This window comes from Sus scrofa, chromosome 13 (genome assembly GCF_054392235.1).
Source record: "Sus scrofa isolate SSC_HxYL_T2T_F1_AM1 chromosome 13, Sscrofa_HxYL_maternal_Yorkshire_Landrace_v2.0, whole genome shotgun sequence".
Lineage (NCBI taxonomy): Eukaryota > Metazoa > Chordata > Mammalia > Artiodactyla > Suidae > Sus > Sus scrofa.
In genome coordinates, this window is record NC_139395.1 from 154008679 (window position 1) to 154028644 (window position 19966).

General features: G+C 34.0%; 1 protein-coding gene across 37 annotated transcripts in view; it reads right to left on the minus strand.

Moving 5' to 3' along the window:
- The window catches only part of STXBP5L (syntaxin binding protein 5L), a 325816-nt gene that overhangs the window by 129891 nt on the left and 175959 nt on the right, over positions 1-19966 (minus strand). For all 37 annotated transcript variants that reach the window (XM_021070302.2, XM_021070300.2, XM_021070297.2 and 34 more), the window contains 4 exons: positions 19856-19928; positions 16409-16556; positions 15408-15475; positions 3418-3458 (listed from right to left, as the gene is read on the minus strand). In XM_021070302.2, the coding sequence (XP_020925961.1) occupies positions 3418-3458; positions 15408-15475; positions 16409-16556; positions 19856-19928 (330 nt within the window). The remainder of the gene's footprint in view (positions 1-3417; positions 3459-15407; positions 15476-16408; positions 16557-19855; positions 19929-19966) is intronic.

The following is a 19966-nucleotide window of genomic DNA, read 5'->3' on the forward strand; positions in this document are numbered from 1 at the left end:
TTGGCTACAACTTAAGATAAGGAAGTGAGATAACAGTATTGTATTAATGCTAAACTCCTGCTTTTGATAACTATAACTTTACTATGTAAAAGAATGTCTTGTTTGTAGGAAATACACTCTGAAGTATTTATGAGACAAGTATAGTTAGAAGAGCACTGTGTTTGAAGTCTACTCTCAATTGGTTATAAAAAGGTGTGTGTGTGAATATGGAGGGGAAAAAGGCTGAGGAGAAGAGGGAGGGGTGGAGGGGGAGAATGGGAAGTGGAGGGAGGGAAAGAGAGAAAGAGTGTGTGCTCTAGAGAGCAGGAATGCAAGAAGGAGGGCAAGTGAAGGGAACAAATGTATACATAGGACATGTGGCTGAAGGCTATATATACAACACTTCACAGTATGTTTCTGCAATTCTTCTATAGGCCTTATGTGACATGGAAGTATTAAAGAATATTGCAGACATTGTAGATCCCTAGTTATTTGGCTTTGAGTTAATCAACAGAGATTATCCTTAATAGGCCCAACCGAATTGGGTGAGCCCTTTAAAAGAGGGACTGGGGCCCTCCCTGAAGTTAGAGAAACACTACCTTGCTGACCTTGAAGAAAGAAGTCACCATGAGTTTTAAAACTGCTAGAAAATAAATTCTGGGAGTTCCCATTGTGGCTCAGGGGTAATGAACCTGACTAGTATCCATGAGGACGAGGGTTCAATCCCTGACCTTGTGCAGCAGGTTAAGGATCCAGTGTTGCCATGAGTTGTGGTGTAGGTTGCCAAAGCAGCTTGGATTCTGTGTTGCTGTGGCTGCGGCTATGGCCAGCATCTGCAGCTCTGATTCCCCTAGCTTGGGAACCTCCATATTCCACTGGTTTGGTCCTAAAAAGCAAAAAAGAAAAAAAAGAAAAGAAAAAAGAAATTCTGTCAACAATCATATGAGCTTGAGAGAGAACTCTGGGCCACAGATAAAATTGTCAACACCTTGATTGTAGTCTCTGAGACCTGAGCAAAGAACCCAGCTAACCTGAACCAGACTCATGACACAGAGGAACTGTGAGATAACATGTGAGTATTGTTTGAAACTGCTAAATTGTGGTAATTTATTTCTCAGCAATCAAAAATGAATACAGTTGACCCCTGAACAATAATATGGGATTGAAATGAATGGCTCCACTTTTACTCAGATTATTTTCAGTAGTAAATACTAGAGTACTTCACAATCAGAAATTGATTAAATCCTCGGATGCTGAACTACAGATACAGAGGAAAGGAGTGTAAGTGATGCCCTGACTATAAATTATGCTCAGACTGCTGTGTAGAGGGTCAGCGCCTCTAACTCCCATGTTGTTCAAGGGTCAATAGTAATTAATGTAAACTCAACTATTCTAATCTAGTATAACCTCATTTCCTGCACTGAATAGGCAAACTAAGTGCTAGCTCTCCAACAATATCCATCAGCTTGGAGATATGCCCTTATACTTGATTACAGTAAAAAATATTAAATAGGCTACAAAACTTTACAATATATGTTCTGAATATTAGAAAATATTTTATTTAAAAATTAACTTCTTAAATATTAGCATGCATGCTTAAGAGTGGTATGTACTTTAGTCACTAGAGTGTTAGTGTCTTCTCACATTTTAGAAGCTAAGGAGGGACTCTGAGGTGGCATGAACAGAGTAAAGATGTCATTATGCAATTAATTGTGTTTATGGAACAAACTCAGATTTACATGAAACGTTTCATCAAAGTAAAATTTGCTGTCTTTTGGAATTCTCCCCTGAACAAATGTTCTTTATTTTGTGAGGCCAGAAAGGGGCCTCAGAATTCATGGCTTTAAATCTTTTAATCTTTTAATCATTTTCTCATGCTGATGCTTTGCTCTACTGTTGAAGGACTCTTCTAAGTCCCAAAACTTTATTGATACATCTGCATGACTAGAATAGTAATTACTTGAATAGTAATTATTCAATACTCTTCCCTCCGTTTTTATGTTTGCCACAGTCTTTCTCAGTTCACTTCTATAGCTTTAGGTATCATTTTTATGCAGCTTCTCCATCAGTTTCCACTCTTGACTATTCTCTCTACCTGCTAGATATCTTTTCTTGAATTTCCTGTGTTCCAGAAAAATCCAAATCTCCAGAACTCTTCTGTAACCTTATTTCCAAAGAGTTACCTATATTTTGCTGGTTATTCATCCTTAGAAACTTAGAGATATTGCTCACTTATTCTTTTTCTTCTAGTCTTACTGAACCTTTTTTTTAATTTTTAAATTATTTTTATTTTTATTTTCTTTTTTGCTTCTAGGGCTGCACCCACAGCATATGGAGGTCCCTAGGCTAGGGGTCAAATTGGAGCTACAGCTGCTGGCCTATGCCACAGCCACAGCAATGTCAGATCTGAGCCGCGTCTGTAATCTACATCAAGCTCACGGTAACACCAGATCCTTAACTCACTAAGTGAGGCCAGGGATCAAACCCGCATCCTCATGAATACTAGTCAGGTTCATTACCGCTGAGCCACTATGGGAACTCTAACCAAAATCTAACTATCTTCCAAATGGTACCCCATCAAAATATCCTTCCTAGACCTCCCTGGTTCAAATAAATATTCCATTTCTGATAACAAATAGAATGTAGATTGTACTTCACTTAGAGTTCTTATCATAGTTTGTCCTGTAAGTTTTCTGAAAGGTATGAATGGGTATAATCAAGACTTAAATATCTTTGCATGACCTTCAACACTGAACAGAATACCTTTAGTCCTTAAACTAATTCTCAATATTTCAAAAGAAATATTATATTTATCAAATTTTTATTTTGATTATAATGTACTTTGTAGACAAATGGCAAACAAAAGTGAAGATTAGTGCGATAATAGCACTTTCCAAGACCACAGACCGAGAAGGTGAAGGAAATTCCTTCAACAGACTTAATCTGACATAGTTTGGTACTTTTTCTAAAGTACATGGCCTCATAAATAGAATATGTTGGTAATATAGAATGATTTCAGTCCTGTTTATATCACAGAAGAAAAGTACAGTAGAGATAATACTTTAAACTGATTTAATAATATAGGAAACACATTAAAAAAAATTTATGGTTGCACCCGCAGCATATGGAAGTTCCTAGGCCAGGGATTGAGCCCAAGCCATAGCTGCAACCTCTGCTGTGACCAGATCCTTTAGCCTACTGTACTGGGCCAGGGATTAAACCTGCATCTCCATAGCAACCTGAGCTGCTGCAGTCAGATTCTTAACCCACTGCTGCCAAGGTGGGAACTCCTAGGAAATATATTTTTGTAACACAGCTATATGTGTATGTTAAATACATATCTAAAGTACTAACTATTCAAACTAAAAAGTAGTGAATGGCTGTGAATAAATAGTAATTGTGTGTTTTCTGTAATAGAAGGAGAAACATAAAACTTACTTGCAGAAGCATCCCAAAACTTTATTGATCCATCTGCATGACTAGATGAAAAATAAATTAGTATTAAATATGGTAAATAAAAAATCATAATTATTATAAATGTATAAACATTTGAATTACTATTAAAACTTGATTTTAAAATGCCATTTAAAAGAAAAACTAATGTATGTTAAACCATTTATAAGATTAAAACAAGTTTATTTTTTAAATATGCAAGAACCATTTTTAGAAAGACAATAATTATTTAGATTTATTATACAAATATTTTATGTGTAATAGGAAACAAAGAAAACTGCCCTGAAGAATGAACAGTATATTTTATTTTTTTATTTTTATTTTTTTTATTTTATTTTCCCACTGTACAGCTGAACAGTATATTTTAATTTAGATTACATTAAAATAATTTTGAAATGAGTATCATAGTGAAATTGAGGTAAAGCTTCAAATATAATAAGCAAATCCCTAAACCTATCTAGAGCTGTTTCATTATTTGGCAATAATATAATGGCAATTCTATAAGAAACCATTTACAAGTAAAGAGGATATAATACTTCCCAACACATTTCATGAGGTCAGGTTTATCATGACACCAAAACCCTAGGCAAAAACATTGCAAGAAAAGAAAATAACAGATCAATATATCTCTTGAACATAGCTGTAAAAATTATCAACAAAATATTAGCAAATAAAATAAAAATATATAGAAAGGATAATACATCATGGCTAAGTAGGGTTTATCCTAGGAATGTGAGGCCAATTAAGTAGTTTAAAAAATATCAATCACCATATTGTAATATATCACACTGTCAAACTGAAGAAGAAAAACCATATCATCATCTGAATAAGTGTAGAAAAGGCATCTGAGAAAATTCATCACCCATTCATGATAAAAAGGCCTCTCAATAAATCAAAAACAGAGGAAACATCTTCAACCTGATAAAGGGCAGCTAGGAGCAGCCTGCAGATGGTGTCTAACACACATAACAGTGGCAGAGATGGAATACTTTCCCCCTAAGAACAAGAATAAAGCAAAAGATGTTCACTTTCACCTTTCTTATTCAACACTATATTGAAGGTCCATTAGCAGTTATACTGCAACAAGGGAAGAAAAAAAAATAAAACGAATAAAGATTGAAGAGGATGAATAAAATTCTATTTGCAGACCACATAGTAAGCTAGGCAGAAAATCCCCCAAAAATCTACAAAAAGTATACTAGAACTCATACATTAATTCAGCATGATTGTAAAATACTAAATCAATGTACAAACGCAATTGTATTGCTATATAACAACAATGAATGTTTGGAAATTGAAATTAACAAAATAGTACCATTTACAATTGCATCAGAAACCATGGAAAACATTTATTTAACCCAGCAGAATTTGTGTTTGATCTATATGCTGAAAACTAGAAGATGCTGATCAAAGAAACAGAGAAGGCATAAATAAAGAGATACAATGTATTTATTCTTAAGCAATAAAACTTAGTAGATGTCAGTTCTCCCCAGCCAATGTGTAGATTCAATGTAGTCTCAATTGGCATATGCAAAATTTTTATACAAATCAACAAACTGATTCTAGAATTTATGAGGAAAGGTAAAGGAAATAGAATACTCCCCCAAAAATCTCAAAAAATAAAATTCAGAGTACCCAAACTACCTTTTAGTCTTTCTAAAGCTTATCCCACTGACACCATATTCCAATTGTAGAACATATCTATCATCCTCAAAAGTTACATCATTCCAATATGCAACCCTCTTACCCATCTCCAGTAGATAACCACTGATTTCTTCTTTTTCCCTAGGATTTTCATACAAGTGGAAGCCACATATCATTTATTCTTTTCTGTCCGTATCTCTCATTTAACAATGTTTTTGAGGACAGTTCCTGCTGTTGCATGTATCAGTAATGTGTTCCTTCTTATTGCTGAATAGTATTCTATTATATGAATACATTCCATCTTTACCCACTTACCAAGTGACAGACATTTGGGTTATTTTTAGTTTTTGGTTATTATAAATAAAGCTGCTATGAATATCCTCTATATTTAGGTACTATAATTATTCATTTATAACAAAAACATTATTACTGAAAAATCAGGCAGGATTTTTTACCATGTAATATTTGGCATTCAGAGAACAATATGTGTAAATATAGATTTAATATATAGAATACAATTATATTGAAATTCTATGAACCAATCATCCAAAGAACTAAAATTACTAATAACTTGCATCTATGTATGATTGCCTTCCTTTTTGTTTTATTGAGATATAATTGACATATATCAGTTTCAGGTATACAACATAATGATTTAATATTTGTATATATTGTGAAATGACCATCACAATAAATCTAGTTAATATCCATTGCCATACATAGTTAAGAGTTTTTTTTTCTGTTTTGTTTTCTTTTTTTGTCTTTTTGCCTTTTCTTGAGCCGCTCCCGCGGTATATGGAAGTTCCCAGGCTAGGGGTCGAATTGGAGCTGTGGCCACCGGCCTATGCCAGAGCCACAGCAACGTGGGATCCGAGCTGCGTCTGCAACCTACACCACAGCTCTGCTACCTACATCACAGCTCATGGCAACGTCAGATCCTTAACCCACTGAGCAAGGCCAGGGATCAAACCCGCAACCTCATGGCTCCTAGTGGGATTCGTTAACCACTGTGCCACGACAGGAACTCCAACAGATATTATTCTTGTGACGAGAACTTTAAAGATTTACTCTTAGCAACTTTTAAATATGCAATATAGTGTTATAAATTATAGTCACTATGTTGTACACATTACATCCCACGACTTATTTTACAGCTGTAAGTTTTTATCTTTTGACTCCCTCTACACATTTCACCCAACCCCTGCCCCCTGCCTCTGGACACCACCAATCTGTTATTTGTATATATGAGCTTGCCTATATGATTCTTTTTCAGATTTCACATATAAGTGAGACTGTATAATATTTATCTTTCTCTGTCTGACTGATGGTCCATTCAATGTTGTAAAAAATGGCAAGATTTCATTCTTTTTATAACAATATTATTCCACTGTATGGAATATATATGGTTCTCTTCTTGATTCTGTCACCTTGCCTCTTTTGTCCCAGAAGTAACCATTGTTCTGAATTTTTATCATTTTCTTGCTTTTCTTTATAATACTGTCACATTTTATCTATGTATAAACAACAAATTACCTTTGCTTCTTTTTAAATATTTACAATGGAATCATGTCATATGTAAATTTAAGACTTGCTTTTTCATTTATTATCAGATATATAAAACTCATTGTTGCTTATAGCTGTATTTTACTCATTTCACTGATATATATAATATATAGTAGTATGTTGTGTGATTATATGATCATATCACAATATATATCCTATTTGATCATTGATCATTTGGGTTGTGTCTGTGTCTTTTTTTGCTCTTACAAAGAATGCAGCCAAAAAAGTATCTTGTACATGTTTTTTGCTGTTTATGCACAAGAGTGGAATTGGTGGATCTTAGGGTATGAAAACATTCAAATTTACAAGACAATGCCAAACTGCTCAGAAATCTGCATATTTATACTTCCATTTACAATGGAGAAGAATTATCATTGAGCCATGTCTTTCCACTTATAACTGACAAACTTCTAAATTTTCTGCCAATATGTGTTGAATGAAAAATGGCCTTTTAATCTATTTTTCAATTGGATTGATTGACTTTTTCTTTGAAGTTATGTATGCATTCTGGAAACAAAATTTCATTGGTTATGTATATTAAAAATATCCCAATTTTGTTTCTTGCTCTTTTGTTTTCTTTACAGTGGTATTTTCCAAATATATAGATCAAATTTTCCAAATTTTCTGTGATTAATCATAATTTCCAAATTTTCTATGTTCTTACTGATTTTTTTGTTCTTAGCAATAACAGGTGTTGAACTACAATTTTTTGTCAATTTTAAAATTTTTCTCAATTTTTGATTACTAATTCTGAAGCCATATTACTGAATACAAATTTTAAATTATGGCATCTTCTTTGTAAACTGAAACTTTTAATATGATAAAGTGATCTACTTTATATCTGGAAATATTTTGTCCATAAAGTCCACTTTATCAGATTTTTTTGGAGATATTTATGGCTTTAAATTATTTTCTAATATCCTTTCATTTTTACCTTAACAGGACTCCCTTTAGCATTTTTTTTCTTTTTTTTTGCAGAAGAGGTCTAGTGACAATACATTCCCTCAGCTTTTGTTTATCTGGAAATGTCTTCATTTCTCCCTTAGTTTTGAAGGATGGTTTTGCTGCACATAGGATTCTTGGTCAACATTTTTTTTTTCTTTTAGCTCTTTGACTATATAGGCCTATTGCCTCTGGCCTCCAATGTTTCAAATGAGAAACATGCCAATAATCCTTGTATTTAGTGAGTCACTTCTCTCCTATTGCTTTCAAGATTCTCAGTTTTGCTTTATCTTTTGACAGTTTGATTATAATGAGTCTCAGTGTCGATATCTTTGAGTTCATCATAGTTGGGATTTATCAAGCTTCTTGGATTCATGTTTTATTAAACTCAGGAAGTTTGGGGTTTTATTTTTTCAAATAATCTCTCAGCCCCCTTCTCTCTCTCTCTCTCTCTCTCTCTCTCTCTCTCCATCTGGAACTCCCACAATGTGTATTTTGATTTACCTGATGGTATCCACAAATCCCTTGGATTCTGTTTACTTTTATTCTACCTTTTTTTTTTTTTTTGATCCTTTTAGGGCTGCACCCACAGCATATGGAGGTTCCCAAGCTAGGGGTCCAATTGGAGCTGTAGCCACTGGCCTATGCCATAGCAATGCCAGATCCAAGCTGCATGTGCAACCTACACCACAGCTCATGGCAATGCAGGATCCTTAGCCCACTAAGCAAGTCCAGGGATCGAACCTGAGTCCTCATGGATGCTAGTCAGATTCATTTCCACAGAGCCACGATGGGAACTCCTTATTCTACTTTCTCTATGTTTCTTGGGCTCAAAAATTTCCATTATCCTCTCTTCAAGTTCACTGATTCTTCTACATGTTTGTATCTGCTTTTTAATGCATCTGGTGAATTATGCTAATTATTTTACATTTCAGTTATTGAACATTTCAGCTCCAGAATTAGGTGTACAACATAGTGGTTTGATATTTTTGTACATTACAAAATGATCACAATAAGTCTAGTTACCATTTGTCAACACAGTTATTACAACATTATTAACTATATTCTTGCTGTACACTTCATTTCTGTAATTCATTTATTTTGTAACTAGAAGTCTGTACTTCTTAATCTTCTTCACCTATTTCACTCAGCCTTCAACCCCACTCCACTCTGGAAACCACTTCTTCATTCTTTGCATCTATGAGTCTTTTTCGTTTTGTTAGGTTTGTTTATGTATTTAGATTTTTGGATTACACATACAGGTGAAATCATACATGTCTTTCTCTAGCCAGCTTATTTCATTTAGCATAATAATCTCTAGTTTCATCCATGTTGTTGTAAGTGGCAAGATTTTATTTTTCAAAGCTGAATAATATTCCATTGTGTGTATATATAAACTTACATATATCACATTTTGTTTTCTCTATTCATCTATCAATGGAAACTGTGGTTGCTTCCACATCTTGACTAGTGCTGCTATGAACATTGGAGCAAATATAACTTTTTGGAGAAGAGTTTTCCTCTTTTCTGGATATGTGCCCTGGAGTGGGATTGCTGGATCACATGGTAACTCTAGTTTTAGTTGTTAAAAGAAACTGCATACTGTTTTACATAGATACTGCACTATTGCCACCAATAGTGTAAGAGGGCTCCTCTTTCCCCATACCCTCTCTAGCATATATTGTTTGTAGACTTTTGGATGATGGCCATTCTGACTGGTGTGAAGTGATATCTCATTACAATTTGATTTGCATTTCTCTAGTAATTAGCAATATTGAGCATCTTTTCATGTGCCTTTTGTCTTTCAAGTGACTTCTTTGGACAAATGTCTATTTTAGATTTTATTCAGTTTTTTGTTTATTGATATTTCCATTTGGTTCATAAATATTTTTCCTGACTTTCTCCATATCTTCCTTTAGTTCTTGAGTATCTATAACCCAGCTTTAAAGTTTCTATCTAGTAGATATGCCATTAAGTCTTGTTCAGGGATTTTTCTGTTGGTTTATTATTTTCCTTTGAATAGGCCATAATTTACTTTTTTTCTTTGTATGCCTTATTTTTATCTCATCATACTTTGGCTTCATCAAATATCTTTCTGTTAATATTTTTGTAATGTATTTATAATGAACCTTTCTGAGTCCATTTATATATTGGAAACATTTTTAAACAGCACTGGATTATTTAGATGTAAAGTTATAAAGTTAATTTTAGCAGGAGCATTTCAGTGCACGTATAGTTAATGTAACATAAATGTATTCATATATTGTTTTTATCTCTTGTATTTGATGCTATTTATTAGTCCCTCTCAATGAAATGTGCTTCTTTTATATTTATTCTGTTTTCTTGAACATATTTTTCACTGTGAAAAAAATTATCTGACATAAAGTTAACTAATTTAATAATTTTAAAGTATACAATTCAGTGACATTTATTAATTCACAATATTATATCTCTATCAAGTACCAGAATATTTTTGTCACTCCAATAGTAAATTCAATATTTACTAAGCACCACTCCTCATTTTTTCCTCTACAAGTCTCTGTCAATCACTAAGCTACTACTACTGTCTCTAAGGATTTGCCTATTCTTGATATTTTATGTAAGTGGAATTATAAAATATATGGTATTTTGCATATGGCTTCTTTCTTTCACATAGCGTGTTTTCACAGTTCATTCATGTTATATCATGTATCAGAACTTCCTTTTTTTTGGGGGGGGTGCACCCATAGCATATGGAAGTTCCCAGGCCAGGGATCAAATCTGAGCCACAGGTACATCAACACCAAATCCTTAATCCACTGAGCTGGGCTGGGGATTGAAATTGCACAGCCACAGAGACAACAGCATATCCTTAACCTGCTGAGCCACAGTGAAACCTCAGAAATTCATTTTTTTAAGGCAGAATAATATTCATTGTATGACTATACATTTTATTCAACTGTTCATCAGTTGATGAGCATGTGAATTGTTTCCACATTTTGGCTATTGTGAATAATGCTGCTACAAGCATTCATGTATAAGTCTTTGTTTAAATTACTACCTTAAATTATTTTGGGTATATGGCTAAAAGTGGAAGTGCTAGGTCATATGATAATTTGTTTAGCTTTTTAAGAAATTTCCAAATAATTTTACATATAAGCTGCATAATTTTACATTCCCACCAGCAATGTATACAGTTCCAATTTCTCCATGTCATTGTCAATATTTGTTATTTTCCTTTTCTAAAAAAATTTAGCCATCCTACTGGGTATGAAGGGGTATATATCATCTTATTTTTGAGTTTCATTTCCCCAGTGACTGATGATATTGAGCATCTTTTCGTTAGCCATTGTATATCTTTTTTGAAAACAACTATACAAATTCTTTGCTCACTTTTTAAATTTTTTACTATTTTTTAATATATAAAAAATCATATTAAACATTTCCCCGCATCTTCCCATATGGATAATTGTAATAATTAGAAAGAAACTGGGGGAGACTGTAACATTATTGCATGTAAAATCTTAGTGAAAAAGTTCCCCTTTCCACCAGTCTTGACCTAAAACCAAGGTGGCTTCTTTTTTTTTTTTTTTTTTTTTTGTATAATGATTGTAACAATCTAATTTCACAGGATTTCCATCCCACAGCCCAAGCACATCCCTCCACCCCCTAGACTGTCTCCTCCGGAGACCATAAGTTTTTCAATGCTGTGAGTCAGCATCTGCTCTGCAAAGAAATTCAGTCTGTCCTTTTTTTGGATTCCACATGTCAGTGAAAGCATTGGATGTTGGTGTCTCATTGTATGGCTGACTTCACTTAGCATGATAATTTCTAGGTTCATCCATGTTGCTAAAAATGCTGGTATTTCCTTCTTTTTAATGGCTGAGTAATTTTCCATTGTGTATATGTACCACTTCTTCTTTATCCACTCCTCTATTGATGGACATTTGGGTTGTTTCCATGTCTTGGCTATTGCTAATAGTGTTGCAGTGAACATCGGAGCACATGTGTCTTTTCGAGTCATGGTTTTCTCTGGATAGATGCCTAGGAGTGGGGTTGCTGGATCAAATGGTAGTTCTATGTTTAGTTTTCTGGGGAATCGCCATACTGCTTTCCACAGTGGTTGCACCAATTTACAATCCCACCAACAGTGTAATAGCGTTCCTTTTTCTCCACACCTTTTCCAGCACTTATTGTTTGTAGACTTTTTAACGGTGACCATTCTGGCTGGTGTAAATCATCGTGGTTTTGATTTTCATTTCTCTAATAATGAGTGATGTTGAACATCTTTTCATGTGTTTTTTGGCCATCTGTATGTCTTCTTTGGAGAACTGTCTGTTTAGATCTTCTGCCCATTTTTTGATGGGGTTGTTTGTTTTTTTGGTATTGAACAGTAGGAGGTGTTTATAAATTTTGGAGATTAATCCCTTGTCAGTTGATTCACTTGCAAAGATTTTCTCCCATTCTGTGGGTTGTCTTTTCATTTTGTTTAGGGTTTCCTTTGCTGTGCAGAAACTTTAAGATGACACAAATAGATGTAAAGATATACCATGCTCGTGGATTGGAAGAGTCAATATTATCAAAATGACTATACCACCTAAGGCAATATACAGATGCAATGCAATCCCTATCAAATTACCAAGGACATTTTTCACAGAACTCAAACAAAGTATGTTAAAGTTTGTTTGGAAGCACAAAAGACCCAGAATAGCAAAAGACATCCTGAAAAAGAAAAATGGAGCTGGAGGAATCGGGTTCCTGGACTTCAGACTATACTACAAAGCAACAATCATCAAAAACATATGGTACTGGCACAAAGACAGAAGTATAGATCAGTGGAACAGGATAGAAAGCCCAGAATTAAACCCACACACCTGCAGCCAACTCATCTGTGACAAAGGAGGCAAGAATATACAATGGAGAAAGAACAGCTTGTTCAACAAGTGGTGCTGGGAAAACTGGACAGTCACATGGAAAAGAATGAAATTAGAACACTCCTTAGCACCATACACAAAAATAAACTCCAAATGGATTAAATACCTAGATATAAGACCAGACACTATAAAACTCTTAGAGGAAAACAGGCCAAACACTCTCTGACATAAACGACAGCAACATCTTCTCAGATCCACCTCTTAGAGTATTGACAATAAAAACAAAAATAAACAAATGGGACTTAATCTTCACCCACTTTTAATTTTTTTTCTTTTGTCTTTTCTAGGGCTGCAGTCGTGGCATATGGAGGTTCCCAGGCTAGTGGTTTAATAGGAGCTGTAGCCACCTGCCTATGCCAGAGCCACAGCAATGCTGGATCCGAGCCACATCTACAACCTACACCACAGCTCATGGCAATGCCACGGCAACGCTGAATCCTTAACCCACTGAGTGAGGCCAGAAATGGAACCTGCAATCTCATGGTTCCTAATCAGATTCATTAACCACTGAGCCACGACGGTAATTCCTGCCCACTTTTAAAAAACTGATATGTTTGTCTTCTTGTTTTTGAACTGTAAGATTTCTTTATACATTCTTTTTGTTTGTTTGTTTGTTTGTTTTTGTCTTTTGTCTTTTTAGGGCCACACCTGTGGCATGTGGAGTTTCCCAGGCTAGGGGTCTAATCGGGGCTACAGCTGTCAGCCTATGCCACAGCCACAGTAACACCAGATCCAAGACATATCTGCAACCTACATCACAGGTCATGGCAATTTTGGATCCTTAACCCACTGAGTGAGGCCAGGGATCGAACCTGCAACTTCATGGCTCCTAGTTGGATTTGTTTCTGCTGCACCATGATGGGAACTTCTCTTTATATATTCTTGACACTAAACACTTATTAGAGATATGAGTTAAAATTTTTTCTCCCATTTATTGTTATCTTTTCACCTGATGGTAAAGACCATTTAATCTATTTTTTTGTTGTTGTTATTTATGTATTTTCCTTTTTCATCAGTACATTTATTAAACGCATAACTGCATGTGGCCTGGGCTGTTAAAAGCTTAAGTACATAGCTAAAACTAGGAAAGCTGCAACCCCTTTTTCATGTTTGCAGCACAGCTATTACTCATAGTTAGGTCAATCCTATGGCCTTCAAAGAAGGGGTAAATATCCCAGAGCAAGATTCTACTGAACTGAAATGGAGCCAGGAGTGAGGGCATGAACCACCCTTTCAAGGAAGTGATCTCACAGCCCATTCTTCCTGGTGTCCAAGCTCTTTTGCTCTGAAGACAGATAGGGAGCTTAAAAAGCTCCCTGCTGGCTCTGGTGAAGCATCTAGGTGATAGGAAAGAAAGCCATGGTGAGTCTGAGGAAGGGAGTGAGGAGTTTCTTTTTATTAACTTTTTATGAATTCTTTTTCTTAACCTTTTATGTTTAAGAACTTTTTTTTTTTGCGCTTCCTTTATTTCCTGCAAATTCTCCTGCTGCTTGAGCGGCCATGCCAGTAATCCAGCATCCATTTTGGATAATTTCTGTGCTTTTGGTATAATATCTAAGAGCCTTGTCACAATCAATACTAGTGTTTAGTAGTCAGAAATTTGGCTATGATGTGTCTTGTAGATTGCTTGTGTTCACTCTGCTTCATGCTAGGTTCATGTCTTTTGCCAAATTTGGGGACTTTTTAGCCATTAATTCCTTATGAACTGTTTCAGCCCTGTTCTTTTTCTTTTCTCCCTCCTCACTGGACTTCCACTGACACCAAAGGGGGAGGGTGTGTGGCTCCTCATTACTGCTGGGCAGTGGTGGGAATTCTGGTTCCCCACATGATCTCTGTCAGGTAATGAGTTTCATTACCACCCAGCCGAGTTAAAAATCCCATCTCCTTATTCAGCCTTTTGTTTCAGAGTCAGTTTCTGGACACTCCCCTCATGGGCAAGTGAGGCACCTTGTTATAGACTGATGAAAATCCGGGCTTCCCAGTCAACCTTTGATGAAATAGATTGGGGTGGGGCTGTAGTTTTTTTGGGTTTTTTTTTCCTGTGGTGGTTAACTATAGTAGAAAGATTATTTTCTAAGAATTTTTTGTTTTGTTGGCTGCCCTTTTGCTCATTTTTTGGCTAGAGAGAGATAGCTTTTGTTGGGCTTTTTAGGTCTGTGCCCGTTGGTAGTTCCAAGTTGCTGGCTTCTTCAGCTGCAATTCTGGGATATATGAGGCAAAAAGAAAAGCTAGGAAACTTACCACTATGTCATTCCTTAGGCCTCTGGAGCTCTAGCCAGTATGACCTTTCTTTTCCAGTCATATTATGTTTGTTTAATATATAATGTCCAAGTTTTTCAGTTGTATGTAGTGAGAACAGGGAAAAGTACGTCTATTCCATATCTCATAAGCCAAACCCCTTATTATCTTTTAAATCTCATCTTTATCTGTGCTATGTTTCTATTTTCATTCCTACTATTAGAACATGAAGTGGGTGGCTACAGGAAGTAGTAACATTTCTGGTACTATAAGTTTTGAAGCATACTTCAACTAACCACCTGATGGGGATACAAAGTACTGACTCCTGGATTTGGATGGAATCAAGAGATACTGGTAAGGGCCTTTCTAAGACTAATAATCTATATGACTTCTACAGAAATTCTTCCTTGACTAGACTCTTATGATTTTTCAAGAGAATCATGATTTTGACTTTCTTCTGCTCTTATAATCTATACTTATTTTCATTATATATCTATCTGTATTTTCAATAGTTTTTTATTTCTTTTATAAAGTTTATAATCTGTGGATATAAACTGTCTTATATTTTTATTTAAACTGTCAGCATCCCTAGAACATAATTATGAGAAAGTGTGAAAATTCAATGAAATATTTTTGTTGAGAAATTGATAAATTCACAAATCATAGCCCACTTACCCAGTAATAATAATTTCTGGATATGTTTGTGTGCCAAGGTTCCAAGCTCCTCCACTTATTGGCCACTCCTAAACAAATTATAGGAAAAATTTATAAGTCTTAGTTTTTAAATTTAAATTACAGAAATTTAAAATAAAAATACTTTAAGTAATGGTAAAATTTTCACTTAAAGTAAATAGCTCTTAAGCAATAAAGAATGAAATACGTAGCTATCTTTTAATTATTTCATTGAACAATTCCAAATGCACAATTCCATATTCTTTAAAAATACAGATTTTAACAAATATTACCATTCATATAAAAAATTCAAAGTATCTTTAATCATACAAATGCAGTCTTTCTAAACTTTCCACATAGTCTATGTATCACCAAATTGTTGTGGTGTCATTTAACACTAAATACTATGTAAATTGTGCCTCCTACAGTTGTCCGTCCCAACAGTCCTGTGCAAATAATGGAAATCACAACAAGGGGGTATAACAATTGTAAGTATTTGAATCCTGTAGTGAAATATAAGAAAATGAAATCTTAGAAAGTTATTAAACAAGCGACGTTTGATAATTATATCTTATTAAACATTTCATCAATGGATAGATAGAAATAATTACCTAGAGAGAGAGTTGATTTCTTGGATTTCTTAAAACATAATCCTTCACATAAAATAATTAGAATGAACACCTTATAATTCAAATATATATTATTTTAAATATATACTCAGTATATAAATTTACATGATCGATAAGTATATCTTATTATATAATTGTATAACTGTTATATCAGAAATTTATAGTCATGTAGATTTAAAGCTATGTGGCATTTAGGAAATTTGAATTTCAAAAATTATGTCTTTTATAAGTGCCAGCTTATAATTTCAAAAGAATTTAGTTCAAGTCTCCTTTTACAGAAAGTTAGAAAATAAAAAATAGAAAAAAGTATGATCACATGATATGAATACAAATATATGAAAAGTTATTTCTAGTTGTTTTTTTTTTTTTTTTTACCTTATTACTGTATCCTTGTTTTTTATGCTTGACTCCTATGGAGTAGAGCACTAGAATCAAATCTGGTGGGCAATCAGCGAAGTATGCTGTGCATGTAACTGGTGATTCATGAATATCCATGGGATATGGATTTTCAAAGATTGGAAAGCTAACAAATGAAGATAATATATTAGTGTCATTTTGCAATGATATTAAAATAAAATAAATTTTATAAAACAAATCCTAAAATCTTTGAAGTATTAATTATACATTTCACTTAACTCCTTTTTAAGCATCATAAAACAATGATCACATGAATAAGAATTCTCTTTTAAAAGTATTTATTTATGAAATGTAATATGAATACTGGTAGAATTTTACTTGAGTGAATTCATTTTCTTTTCTGTAATTCCAAAATTCCACAGTAAGATCACTTTACTAATATGGATAGACTAAATTACATTGAACTGAAAATATGCAGCAAGTTGACTTTTATCTCAACAAGGTACTTCACAATTTTATCTAAATATTTATATAATATACTTGTAAGTATTAAAATATTTTAATAAATTTTACAGTGTTTCCAAGTGAGGTAATATGTAGGCAGGTATTTTGATTTTGTTTTTTTATAGGGAGAAACTGAAAGATGTGTGTGCTATGTGGGTTTATCTGTGGTTATATATGTTTAAGATCATTTTCCATGTAAACTAGAGAACATAGTGGGAATGCAGCCTTATGGATATAGTACATTTCATATCCTTAAGCCTACTATCATTTTAAAAAGGGATATCAGTACAGAAGCAAATTAAGAATTCTTAGAGCCACAATATATTATGCAGGCACTGTGATAGAGGGAACTGAGTATTATTCTATGATGCATCTGTTCTAGGTCTGTGTGATCATATTACTTCTGATACAATACTCTTTTGGTGGGGGGGAAGGGGACTGTTAAAATTAATTTTTTCCATATTATAGGATAATTAGAAACTTAAACTCCAGAAAGAGTATGGTGTGTGTGTGTGTGTCTGTGTATGTGTCTGTGTGTTGACAGGGGTTGTCTTCCCTCTAATCTCAAATGGTTTTCTGGATAGGAACAATAGTATATGCAAAATCATATGGAAAGGAGAAAGTCATATTTAATAAATAGCAAGTAGGTTAAACTTAATAGATCAGAGGTTCTCTGTTTCAGAAAATAAATTATCAACATTTCTGATATTAAAGAATTAGATGTAATATTAAAGAATTAGGTCTGGTTAGATCAGACCTACAACCTGGGATTTGATAATATCAAGAGGTTACAATGATAGACACATGAGAAGGCGAACGTCATGAAAATGTTTGGGGAAAATCATTTCATTATATTGGTAACAAGTAGAAAAAATATATTTGAGAAAGAAATAATAACTAAAAATGTGTTATAGAAATTTACATGTAAAAGTGTAAATTGGTTGTTGTAGACATGTAAACAAGGATAGAAATCCTTTAAACCAAGAAGAGGAAATCTGTAAGCCCTAATGCTTGCTTTCATATAGAGGATTAAGTGGAAAAGAAGGAAATAAGGAATAGACTAGTTTGAAAAGCTGCAATTTAATTGTTAACATTAAACATGGCTAAAAGGTAACTGGAGGGAAAGAGAGCACATTCAGCTTCCAACACATTAAACTTCTTGTAATAGACAATGAAGTGGGAATGTCACATAGTTTTTAAAACATGGTGCTGAAGAAAGAATAATGTTAGATAAAAACTTAGAAACAAAATGTCAATTCACATGCTTATATAAGGTAATGAAAAGCATAAGGATTAATTTATAATTTTAATGTATAAAATTAGTAGCTTTTATATATTATTTATCATAATAAAAGAATATATACTAAAGAATGTAAGTATTAAAGGTAAAGTATAGTGGGCCTTAGAGGAGGTTAGACAATTAGAAAAGGTATGAAGAACCAACATATGACATGGAAAGAAGAGTTGAGTACCAATGAGATCAGAAGAGTACATTTTAACAAAACCTACGTTAGAACTTCGAGGAAGAGGCATAAATCCACACATGTACACAAAATTTAATCAAATAATGTTGATAAATAGAGCATCCAGGCAGAATTCAGTTATTCTTATGACCCCATATCTTATTCCTTTACAAAATACTGAAATATTACATGCTTCGAATTATCACAGAGAAGAACTTTGGCTCTTACATTCACAATCTACATTGAAAGTAAATCTCAGACTGTACTTTATTCAACAAAAATGTATTAAGAACCTACTTCATGTGGAGACAAAGGCCCTCCTTCATGAGGCCTATAATCTAGTAGGGAGACAATCTTTAAAACACTAACTAATGGAAATTTTCATCTATGTCAAAGCTATGAAGGAGAGAGACAGGGCTAAGAGAGCCCTTAAAAGGATATTTGACCAAATTATACAGATAAGATTTTTTTAATGAGGAAATTATATCTGAGTTGAGGTTCTTATAAATGTTAATAAGGAGAGGAGTTCCCGTCGTGGCGCAGTGGTTAACGAATCCAACTAGGAACCATGAGGTTGCAGGTTCAGGTCCCTGCCCTTGCTCAGTGGGTTAAGGATCCAGCGTTGCTGTGAGCTGTGGTGTAGGTCGTAGACGCGGCTCGGATCCTGCATTGCTGTGGTCTGGTGTAGGCCGGCTGCTACAGCTCCAATTGGACCCCTAGCCTGGGAACCTCCATAGGCCGCGGGAGCAGCCCAAGAAATGGCAAAAAGACAAAAATAAATAAATAAATAAATAAATAAATAAATGTTAATAAGGAGAAAAAGGAAGTTGTGATTATTCCATGAAGAGTGAGAGAATGAGCAAAAGCTCTATAAATATAAGGGGTTTAAAAAGATCAGTAGGTCTAGAGCATAGGATGAGAGAAAATGAGTTTCATGACTACCATCACTGACAATGAAAGTGTGTAGCAGGAAGACAGTGTTTATCAATTTCAAGTCTACTTTTATTGTCCATGTGAAGTAGTTGAGAGCACTACTCTAAGAGCAATATTTTATATTTGCTTCCACTGCCCACAACATAATGAAGAAGAAAAGAAAGTAAAAGAAAGCCTCTATCTTCTCTGCCCTTGAGATACTACTCTTCTGTATTGTCTATCACAGTAGTCAAATTCCATAAGTTTTTGTAATAATTATTTTGGCTTACAGAAAGAGCAGAAATGTCATTTATTTTATGTGTTCTGTGTCTCCAGATGTATCCTTTAGAACCTTAGGTGTTGCCTTAAAATTATCTCACTATTTTCTCAGTATCTCTTTATCTCTCCTGGTTTAGTTTTCATTATTGAACCAAATTACATTTATGTCATTCTAGCAAAAAATATTCTACATAAAGAATATTTACCATCTAAAGAATTCTAATGGCAATTCTATAATGTCCTCTTATACTTTAGTTGCAATAGAATTTAAAAACAGTTAATGATAATCTGTACATGGCTAACTTACTTGCTTTGTGTCAGATCAACTACAATGAGATCTTTCTCCAGAAGTACTGCAACGGCATAGGGTTCTTGAAATTCTACAAGTAGAACAGAAAAAATGGAAAAATTTTCATAT